At 42.8% G+C, this 11,913-nt stretch overlaps 1 protein-coding gene across 1 annotated transcript; it reads right to left on the reverse strand.

The window, feature by feature from the left end:
• Positions 1-669: 669 nt before the first annotated feature.
• On the reverse strand, positions 670-5,403 carry LOC131443322 (NACHT, LRR and PYD domains-containing protein 3-like; the record flags this gene model as incomplete). Its single annotated transcript, XM_058612844.1, has 8 exons — positions 5,232-5,403; positions 4,463-4,735; positions 3,917-4,039; positions 3,424-3,502; positions 3,091-3,280; positions 1,212-3,006; positions 936-1,100; positions 670-838 (listed from the first exon to the last, which is right to left on the reverse strand). Coding segments are annotated over exons 2-8 (2,685 nt in total), but the record flags the coding sequence as incomplete, so codon positions are not given.
• Between the last annotated feature and the right edge of the window lie 6,510 nt (positions 5,404-11,913).

Here is an 11,913-nt window from a genome sequence, read left to right on the forward strand (position 1 = left end):
GAATCGATACCTAGTTTCCAGTGCTTTCGTGGTTTTTTCAGCTGCGCGTCACAGAGGAAACACATGGCTACTTATGCAGCTGCTGCTGCGGAGGCTCGTCGCTGTTACTGCTGCTTCCAAAACTTGTGTGTTTTCACCGTTGAATGAAGAATGAAGAACAACTTGATTGTAGCTGTTAGATGACGAACATCTCGTACACAACTCACTACAAACACCACAGAATAAAGACATCTTTACTTTAGTTTGACCGTAGACTGTTTGAAGTGGACCAGGACTGTTCTGTACCCAGTACCAGGACTTCTCACATGATGCTGCTACTCTGTGCAGATGATCTGTCCAGTTCATGGTTCTGGTCGTTTCTCAGGCTGAACTACGTGACATTCACTCGTTCTCACCAGAGTCTAGTGTTTGTTTCTAGTTTTCTAGTTTATTGTCAAACAAGAACAATATCTATCAGGCAGATGATCTGCTGTGGCGCCCCCTAAAGGGAGGAGCCAGAAGACGGAGAAGAACAACAGGTGTTTAAAAAGTGTCACTAATGTTTGGTTATACTCACTGACAGAGGAAAACATAATAACAGGACATCTTCAACCTGAACCTGCTGACAAGTTTGAATACTGCTGATGAACATGAAGAGGAAGGAGGAGGAGGAAGAGGAGAATACCTGAGAGTGTCCAGTCTCCAGTGAGGACTCTTCAGTCCAGCAGACAGCAGCTTCTCTGCTGAGTCTCCTGGATGATTGTAGCTCAGGTCCAGTTCTCTCAGATGGGAGGGGTTGGAGTTCAGAGCTGAGGTCAGAGAAGAACATCCTTCCTCTGAGACCAGACAACCTGACAGACTGGAGTTAAGAAGATATGATGAACTCAGTGATTCAGAAAAAACATCTTAATCAACAAGAACCTAAAGAAGCAAAGAGTCTGAGTCAGAGTTCTGACCTGAGAGTCTCCAGAGAACAGTGAGGACTCTTCAGTCCATCACACAGCAGCTTCACTCCTTGATCCTGCAAGTCATTGTTACTCAGGTCCACGTGTCTCAGACTAGAGGACACAGAGCTGAGGACTGAGGACAGAGCTTCACAGCTTCTCTCTGAGAGTTTACAGCCACTCAGTCTGAGGTAGAAAACAGTGATGAACAAAAGGTTAAACATGTTTGTCTTGTGCTCTATAGAATATGTCTTATTAATATTTATATACTGATCCACGTACAGAGCTTTGTTCGAGGCTTTGACCACCGGCAGCAGCTTCAGAAGAGCCTCCTCTGAAGCAGAGTATTTCTTCAGGTCAAACTCTTCCAGATCTTTTCCTGATGACAGTAAGATGAAGACCAGAGCTGACCACTGAGCAGGAGACAGTGTCTCTGTGGACAGGCGTCCTGATCTCAGGAACCATTGGATCTCCCCCACAAGAGAACGATGGTTCAGTTCATTCAGACAGTGGAACAGGTTGATGCTTCTCTCTGCTGACAGATTCGTACTGATCTTCTTCTTGATGTACTCAACTGTTTCCTGATTGGTCTGTGAACCACTTCCTGTTTGTGTCAGTAGACCTCTTAAGAACTTCTGATTGGTCTCCAGTGAAAGACCCAGGAGGAAACGGAGGGACAAGTCCAGGTGTCCATTTGGACTCAGTAAGGCCTCGTCCACAGCACTCTGGTGCAGATGATTCAGTTCAGGTTTTTTTCTAAACAGTCTGGTCAACTGGCTAATTGTTGGTTTTGACAACAGATTTGTTCCAGAGGTGATGAAGGTCAGATGAACATGAAGAGCAGCCAGAAACTCCTGAACACTCAGATGGACAAAGCAGAAGACCTTGTCCTGGTACAGGCCTCTCTCCTCTTTAAAGATCTGAGTAAAGACTCCTGAGTAAACTGAAGCTGCTGTGATATCGATGCCACACTCTGTCAGGTCTGATTCATAGAAGATCAGGTTTCCTTTCTGCAGCTGCTCAAAAGCCAGTTTCCCCAGAGACTCAATCATCTTCCTGTTCTCTGGAGTCCAGTGTGGATCTGTCTCAGCTCCTCCATCATATTTGACCTTCTTCACTTTGGACTGAACCACCAGGAAGTGGATGTACATCTCAGTCAGGGTCTTGGGCAGTTCTCCTCCATCTCTGGTTTTCAGCATGTTTTCCAGAACCTTTGCAGTGATCCAGCAGAAGACCGGGATGTGGCACATGATGTGGAGGCTTTGTGATGTCTGGATGTGGAAGATGATCCTCCTGGCCTGCTCCTCATCTCTGAACCTCTTCCTGAAGTAGTCCTCCTTCTGTGGGTCCGTGAACCCTCTGACCTCTGTCACCATGTCCACACAGTCAGGAGGGATCTGACTGGCTGCTGCAGGTCGTGTGGTTATCCAGAGGCGAGCAGAGGGAAGCAGTTTCCCCCTGATGAGGTTTGTCAGCAGCACGTCCACTGAGGTGGACGCTGTGACGTCAGTCAGGATCTCAGTGTTGTGGAAGTCCAGAGGAAGTCGACACTCGTCCAGACCATCAAAGATGAAGACCACCTTAAAGTCTTCAAACCTGCAGATGCCTGCTTCTTTGGTTTCAGTGAAGAATTGATGGATGAGTTCCACCAAACTGAACTTCTTCTCTTTCAGCACATTCAGCTCTCTGAAGGTGAAGGGAAACATGAACTGTATGTCCTGGTTGCTTTTGTCTTCAGCCCAGTCCAGAGTGAACTTCTGTGTGAACACTGTTTTCCCAATGCCAGCCACGCCCTTTGTCATCACTCTTCTGATTGGTCCGTCTCTTCCAGCTGAGGCTTTGAAGATGTCTTCTTGTCTGATGGATGTTTCTGGTCTGTCTGGTTTCCAGGAAGCTCTTTCAATCTGTCTGACCTCATGTTCTTCATTGACCTCTCCAGTCCCTCCCTCTGTGATGTAGAGCTCTGTGAAGATCTCATTCAGAAGGGTGGGGTTTCCTGCTTTAGCCACACCCTCAAACAAACACTGGAACTTCTTCTTTAGGTTTGATTTGAGTTCACGTCGACAAGCTGGAGCTCTGATTTCTGACAGAACACAAGAAAATAAATCAGTGAGTGGATCATTGAGAAAATAAGATGTTCTTCCTTTCACATTAAAAGTCCTCTTACTGTCAGCTAGCTTCTCCTGCTTCATCCTCCTTAAGAAGTCGTCTGTGATCTTCAGAAAGGCCTCTCTGCTACTCCTCTGCTCCTCATCCTCCCTCTGACTCTCTGAGACTTCTGTGTGATTTGTATCCAGAACCTTGTGGATCTTCTTCAGCTCGTTCTTCACAAAGCAGATGATGTTCTCCTCCAGCAGCTGGAACAGAACATGTGAAGTTTAACTTCAGCTCATCAGTGACAGAGTGAAGTCCTGCAGGTCCACAGAGCAACATCCAGACTGTCAGGACCAGGACTCTGCTTCAGTATTAACAGTAGTGTCATGTTTGTACATTTACACACCTTAAAAATGGAGTCCAGGTCTGCTCCATGCTGCTGGACAGACTGACCACTGAGAACCTCTGTCCTCTGCTGATCAACTCTGAGGAGAAAAGATTCAGTGTCATTTACTAAACAATCATTTGTTTCTACAAGGTTTTCAATGTGCTGCACCTACGATTCTTCTTCAGCCAAGTTCACATGACATGAATTTGACAGGTTGAAGACAAAAGTCCCTGAAGGACAGTCTCTAGTGTTTGTTATGTGTGAAGTCTCAAAGACACAATCAGAGAGGCTTGTCGTTGAGTCCCTGACCAATCACGGACTCTGACTAGATTTACTGCTGGAATTTTCAGAGACGAGGACAGGCTGAAGACGTTTAGTGGAGACAGAAAAACAACATTGGTCCACTAAAGAGAAGAAGAGTGTTTTTCTGGAATCAACATGTTTTGGACTAGACAGGCTCCCCCTGGTGGAGGATCATGTAAGTGTGTGTTACTATGTGTGAAATTCTTACATCAGTTCACCATGTTTTTGTCCATCCTTGAAGTCAATATAACAATCTATAGACTGGTCACTCTTCATGGACACACAGCTGGGTCCAGGTCCGGCAGAGTCTGGTCCCTGTTGATGGATCCTCCTACAAACACAGGACATGACATGTAAATACAACATCTGCTGTGATTGATCTCATTAATGATCTACAGTATCAGGAGACACAAGGAAAACAGGTTTGTGTCAGAAATGGTTGAGTGTGACCCAGATGGTGTCAAACACTACACTGATTAACACATTTAAGACTTCCACATCTTCAGTCAGATCACTTTACCCAAACCCAAGCATGTGAGCCAGGACTGTTCCACAATTATTCAACACTTCTTATTTTTTCATGGGTCCAGATCTGAGATTAAATGGGGACGGGTCTGTTTGGGAATTGGGTCCAGAATGTCTTGGGTCTGATTGGTTCTGGGTCTGAATTTTCAAATATTAGGTGTCTGTGGTGCTACATGGTGGATCATTTGAGTTGTTGACCTGTGAAGACCTCCACCCTCCATCATCTGACCTCTGTTCTTGTTTGAAGTTCACAGGTTCATTCATGGACCGGTCACTCTTCATGGACACACAGCTGGGTCCAGGTCCAGGTCCAGCAGAGTCTGGTCTCTGTTGATGGATCCTCCTACAAACACATGATGTGTAAATAAAACACTGAGCTGTGACATGATCCATGAGATCCTCATCTCACCTCTGACCCTCATGTTCCTCACACAGAGTGGTTTTAGAGGGCGGAGCTTCCTCTTCACTGTCCTTGAGCTGATTCATAGCAGAGCGCCACCTGCTGGGAGAATAAAACTCGCTCATTACAAGTTCTGCTAACATGGGTGGACCACATTGACCTAATGTGGGCCGGTCAGCAAGAAGACCGCCCTCTGGTGGTCAGGTAAGAAGCTGCCCAATAGATAGATACATATGTATGTTAAACATCTGTTCTTTAAAGAGAGATCTCATTAATTGTGATGATTGAGAATAAACGTTTAATTTAACTTTAGTTTCTTTAAATCTTATCAAAAGATGACCTTGTGGATCCTTTTTTTTCACCTACAATGGCAGTAATCTGTTTTCACCGGAAACATAAAATGATCAGTCACTATCTGATCTTTCAGTCCAGCAGAACTTCTCTTTCACCAAAAGCACAAATGTCCTCTAAACCAGTGATTTCCAAACATTTTAGTCGCTGAACAACAGAATCAGTGACGTTAGATTCATGAGCTTCACAGTAAAAACATCACGTCCACTCAAAGTCACGTGTGATGAGATGAGTTTAGTTCTGTTACCTTGTGAAGGCTGGAAATGATCGTCATGAAGCTGCTGAACGTCTGTGAAGTGATTCTGCTGCTGAACAGCGAACAAAACACAGACCAAAGTTTTCTCAAGTGTTATCTGAAGGAAATGTGATGAATGTGATCAAATAACTGCTCTGATCTGAACTTTACACTCAACTCCATCAACTGCAGTCAAATATTAACAGAATCATATCTTATCACTGAACAATGATCTCGCTCAGACACATAAACTTATACAGTTCTAACTCTAATCGACTCGAATTTCCCATCAACTGCTTCCTTCTCAGCCCCAGAGGCACCTCTCCCATCTCTACCTGTAACGCAGGTACTGGTGTTGTCTTAACAGCCCCACTGCAGACTCTCAGCGCCTGTGCCTGAATCACATCCAGCTTCTTAAGCCTTGATCTAGCAGCTGACCCATAGGCAATGCTGCCATAATCAAACACTGATGGTATTAAAGCCACATACACTCTTTTCAGTGCCGAGCAACTAGCTCCCCAACTCTGTAAATGTTCCAACTCTTTGCAGCTCATTCCCGTACATTTTCAGTTTCATTCCTTCCTCTCTTCGTTTCCTGCTAAAATACACTGTCTAGGTTTTTTCCCACTGAGAACTGGCATCCCCAGTCATAGCCCCACTCCACCACCTCATCAATAGCCCCTTGTACTTTGCCCACAACATATGCCACATTCCTTCCTCTTTTCCACAAGGCCCCATCATCCGCAAAGATTGACATACCTATCTCCTCTGGTACTTTTGAGAACACGTCATTGATCATTACTGTAAAGAGTAAAGGGCTAATCACACTCCCTTGAGGGGTCCCATTCTCTACTTAATCCAGTTGTACACCCTTCCTCTTATACCCATCTTGCACAGCTTTATTAATAATCCTTCCTTCCACATCATATCATATGCTTTCTCAATATCAAAAAACACTGACACTACTGCTTCTTTATTTGCCTGTGCCTTTCTTATCTCTGTCTCTAGCCTTATCACTGCATCCATTGTGTTAATCTTTCTGTTATCATCCTTTCCATTATTTTGCACAGATTTGATGTTAAGGCTATTGGCCTGTAACTAGTGGGTTGTGTGGGATCCTTACTGGGTGTTCTTATGGGGACCACTACTGCTTCTTTCCAGGCACTTGGTAATCTTCCCTCTTTCCATACCTTGTTGTACAATAGCAGCAACTTTAATAATGCTCTCTCCCCTAGTTGTTTTAGCATTATATTGCATATCTTATCTTTCCCTGGGGAGGTTGGTCTTGATTTATTTATTGCCCTCGTCATTTCTGCCATAGTAAATGGTCCCTCAGTTGCTTCCCCTGTTTCTTCCCTCCTGTCTAGCACACCTGGATACTGATTCATTGTTTTCTCTCTCCTCCTCCTCCTCCTCCCCTCTTCTGATAGATGTTCAATGCCATGTACTCCTGGAAATGACTTTGCCATCATTTCTGTCTTATCCCTGTTAGAAATTGCAGTCTCCTCCCCACACGTCATGACCGGATAATCCCATAACTTTCTATCTCCCCCCATCTTTTTTATCATTCCCCATACTTCTCCTACAGGTGTCGTTCTTCCTATTTTTTCACATAATTCTCTCCAGCTTGCCCTCTTGGCCTGGCGTATTGTTCTTGTCACTACTGTCTGTGCCTTCTTATATTGGACTAGCTGCTGCACGCTATGGGTTCTTTTGAGTTGTTTAAATTCTCTGTTTCTTTTTTTAACAGCTTGACGACATTCTTCTGTCCACCACGGTACCAGTTTCCTATTTATCTTGCTCTTACTCTGGGGGATGGCTCCCTCTGCTGACCTTAAAATTCCTGAGGTTATGTTCTCATTTATCTCCTCTATATCTCCTGAAACATCCACTCTTGTCAGTTCTTCCTCACTCAACTCCTGAAACAGATCTCATTTTGCCTTAGCGTATACCCACTTTGGGATTTGTACACTCGCACTTACTTCCATTCTCTCTCCTACCGAACATGTCACTGGGTAGTGGTCACTACCTACAGTGGAATCCGCACAGACTTCCCAACTACTAACGCCCGCAATGACACTTGACACTAGTGTTACATCTAATGCTGACTCATAACCTGTAGCTGTGTTCACCCTCGTTCCTCTCCCATCATTAATACATACCAAGTTCCTTTCATCCATCAACTCTTCAACTACTTTCACATTTGAATTAGTCATCATCATCAGTTAGTCATCATCTAACCGCTTTATCCTCCACCAGAGGGTCGTGGGGGGTGCTGTGCCAATCTCAGCTACATCGGGCGATAGGCGGGGTACACCCTGGACAGTTCGCCAGTCCATCGCAGGGCCACACACAACTAGAGACAAACAACCATTCACTCTCACACTCACTCCTACGGTTAATTTAGAGTGTCCAATTTACCTAATCCCCACATTGCATGTTTTTGGACTGTGGGAGGAAGCCGGAGAACCCGGAGAGAACCCACGCACACGGGGAGAACATGCAAACTCCATGCAGAAAGGCCCTTGTTCCAACCGGGGCTAACCACATTTGAATTAGTTTGTATTTATTTATATTTTTTTTTGAACGTGTGCATCACGTTAATAGTACTAATTGCTAACACTAGCTAATTTTAACTCAAAGAAGAGTCAGCTGAATGTTAATGTTCGCTTCGTGTCCTCAGTCTGAGGACGGCTCACATACCGGCGAGTGTGCGCGACTGTATCATTTCTATAACCGTGATTTTACGCAATAGAAAAGCGATTCTACCGCTGTCTGGGTAAAGAAGTGTAGCAGGCGCTATGGAGGAGGTTACGTTGCGAACACCGCGAGCTGCTTGCAGCGCGTTGATCCGCTTGACCCGTCCTTGGCCGCTCTTTTTCCCTCTCACTCACTCTCACACACACGCTCGTTAACATGTCAGTTTTCTCTGTAACATCGGCGTCGTTTCGCTTCTAATACCTTATTGTATTTAACAGTGACGTTGTTGAGCTGAGTTGTTGAACTAAACATGTTCTCGTTTTCTATTTTTACAGATCCCTGTGGTGTGAGGAAGCTTTGGAAGTGTAAGTATTGTGAGTTTATCTGTGATAAAAGGGGTCACCTTTTAAAACATTATCGTTTCAAACACGATCAAATAAAAGTCAAACTGCTCAAGTAACCTTTCACTGTCAGTCATGTGATTTTTCTGCACCCTGCACAGAAGCGATCTTTCTCACTCACTTGCACAGTACACATTTAAAGGTAAATCACAGAGTCCAGTGTAACTTTCACACACATGTGTATTCTACATTTAATGCACACAGAAGTAAGGAGCACAGAACACACAACTGGAAGATGTTCAGGCCAGAAATAGTCTCTAGTAGTGTAACTAATTTAGTGTGGAACTCTTTATTTATCAGGTGTTCATGGAGTTCAGCAGGATCGTGGGCAAGAACCTCAAGGAGGACTTTTATGAGAACATCGATCGGCACAGTCCTCGTCTCCTGGAGTTATTTGGATCCAAGAGAGGGAATGTTGGACAGTTGTTGACACAGATTTCACAACAGACTAATGTAGGTCCATAGACATTTTGTACTTGGCATTGTTTTTCACAGGTTTTGAAAAACATCATATCACAATGATACTCTATTAGTTGTATAATTTAATCCAAACATTGCTTGGTTTGTTTAAGCTTTCTTATAGATCATTATTTGTTTTTCATTTTAGCTATCTAACTTGTGTTACTGTGTTTAATTCCCAAAAGACTACAGAGCCAACTGCGCTCCGGACACAGGTGCTCAGAGGGCTTCCTATCATCCTTGGGGACAACCCCACAAACTTCTTTAAAGCAGGCTTTGTAAGTAAGCTCTTGCTTTCTTATCATTTTTGCCATGACACTCTTATATTGATGAAACTTGTTTTTCAAATGAGAACTCTAATGTAATGATTGTGCTCTTCTGTTACTCTTTATTAAGGAATCTGATGATGATGATGATTCTTTTCGTGACCTTGACATTGGGACACTTGTCATTGAGCGTGAAGGTGCTGTGCACACATCTTCCCAGCATCTCAGTCCAGCCTCGTTGCAAATCATCACTGAGGGAGAAGCTGTGATGGACAACATTCAAAATCTGCCGACAGCAATGTGCATTCTGTGACTCACGTATGCACTCCATCTTAACTACCCCAAGACTATGAAGCTCACATTTCAGTTCATCCAACAGGTATTGCTCTCATTAGACCTAAAGCCAAAGCTACAGCGTTTGAAAAATCAGCTTGAAATGTAAAGAGATGTCAATTCTTCTGTAAGAAGCTGTTGACTCATTTTTTTTGCCGCACCAGTAAAACAATTTCTGACGTGTGGGGAAAACCTTTATATTTTCTGTAAAGCAAGCAGAAGAACAGACACATGTACAACGCAGACACACACGTACAACACACACAAACAACACTGACACACACTTAAATGCTGTAGGAAGCGTGCTGAAGGATGGGAAAATTGGACAACTGAAGACATAAGACATTATTGTTTCAGTTCTTCATCAGTCTATGTTGATGGATTTAGATATTGTTCTGATATGATGGCCTGTTGGTTCATGCTCAGGGGGGTATTCCATCAAGCAGGCTAAAGGCAAAGCCAAGCTTAAATGGCCAAGTCTGGCTAATATGAGTGAGAGTTTGGTTCCATCAAAGAGGTTGAGATTAGCCCCAACTCAGTAACCATGGAAACTATGACTCTGGCTAAGCCTCCACCATGGCTAAGCCATAACTGTGGCTCAGGTTTCCTTTCATCAATCTGAGCCTCAACCCTGTTCCACCAAGGTGGCTAATGTGAATGCCAGCCATGTAACCATGGTAACTTATGCTGCCGGGCAAACCTGGTCTGTAGCAGGCTAAAAGTGAAGCTTAGCACCATCTATGATCAAAGAATGTCCAATAGATAGAAACAGAGACACACAACTGTCATGGAATGATAAAATAATATGTAAAACATAAAATATATAATAAAATGTATTAAAGAAATTATTTATACGAATAATTATATATTATCTATAAGTACATTAAAGAACATTATCACCAAAATAAAATATAATAAAAAATAAGACACAAATAAATACAAAATTAAACTAATTAGCAAAAAAATATAATAAAAGGAAATTGAGGCATTGAAAATAAAAGATTGAATGTGTACACCAAACCACAATTAGATGATTGATTTGCTGTCACCTGCATTCACTTACTGTAATAGGGGTTCTCGTCTCCATTGAATTGCTTGATTTGCTAAAATGATTCTAGATAAATAATAACTTTTTTACAATCAATAGATCTGTCATATGATTATTTCCTATAGAATGATAACCAACATTGCATTTCTTCATGTAATAATCTACCATCAATTGTATGATAAATGTGATGAGTCATGTAAAATACTTTGATTAAATGTAGCCTATTATTATCAAAAATGTAGGCAAGGCAACTTTATATAGCACATTTTAGCACAAGGTGATTCAAAGTGCTTTACATAAAATAAGATGAAAATACAACAATTCAACATATAGCATCTGGGACAAAATACAGAAGTAGCACAAATACAGCATGTAAAAATGACAGGCTTAAATGAAAATGATATCAATTCTATACAATTGGCCATGCAGGAAATAAATGAAAACCATCCCATTGATTTGCAAAACAATCAGTTGATAAATGTGGCGTCGGCAGCGAGGCGTCTTTAACTCGTCTGACTCTGGTGTGTGTGTGTGTGTGTGTTATCTGTCACGCCCTGCAGACGAGGAAACGTGTTGTTTGTTTTTATTTAAGTGCAGACAGAGGCTCGTTTACCCGTCGCCCGCTCTCACACGGTTAAAGAGACGCAGGCGTCTGCGTGTGTCTGTGAATAAACTGCAACGTCTTCTTCCATCCTTTTGTTTTTGATACTTTGGTTCATTAAAACAAAAACACGACAAACGTCTGGTTTGAGAGAAACGCTTCAGTGTCACAGTAAATCTCACCTTTAACGTTCTGCAGGAGATTAAAACCAAAGTGTGAGTGAAACTACACCCACTGTTCATCTGTGTGTGTGTGTGTGTGTGTGTGTGGACACTAACTTAAATCGAGCTGAAAATACCTTTAATACTTTTAAGTTATGGACTGGAATCATGGATGTATTATAAGAACTGGATAGAGCACCGCCCCTCTGGTTGTGTTCATTCCTATGGAGTTGCTCACCCAGCACATATGCCAAAAAAGTTTCTGACTTCTGCGTTTATTTCCTGGTTGTGTAGAGCATGAGCATGCGCAGTAGTGTTACCCCCCATGATGCCTTTCGGCTATGTGAACAGTTCTTATAATACATCCATGACTGTGACCTGTGATGGGGGAGGAGCTTCACACGTGGGCAAACTGTTTTTACACTTTTTCGCTGTAAAGTTGACAGAAAGTTTGACGGCGCTGCACTTTGTAGACGGTCCCTGGCTGCGATGTTTCCCTTAAACGTCTTTCTAACTTGACTTAACTCGCAACCTCCGGGTCATGTGACTTGTGTTGGATGCTTATGGTGTTTATTCTGTAGAAGTTACTACAAAATAATCATAATGTTAATAGTAATAATTATAATTATAATAATAATAATAATTGTATCCAGAATCCAGAATTTGTGAAGCTTTTTAAAGATGACGTGAATGACTGTGTATGACGAATGATATGCCTTAAATAT

Source organism: Solea solea, chromosome 17 (assembly GCF_958295425.1).
Source record: "Solea solea chromosome 17, fSolSol10.1, whole genome shotgun sequence".
Classification (NCBI taxonomy): domain Eukaryota; kingdom Metazoa; phylum Chordata; class Actinopteri; order Pleuronectiformes; family Soleidae; genus Solea; species Solea solea.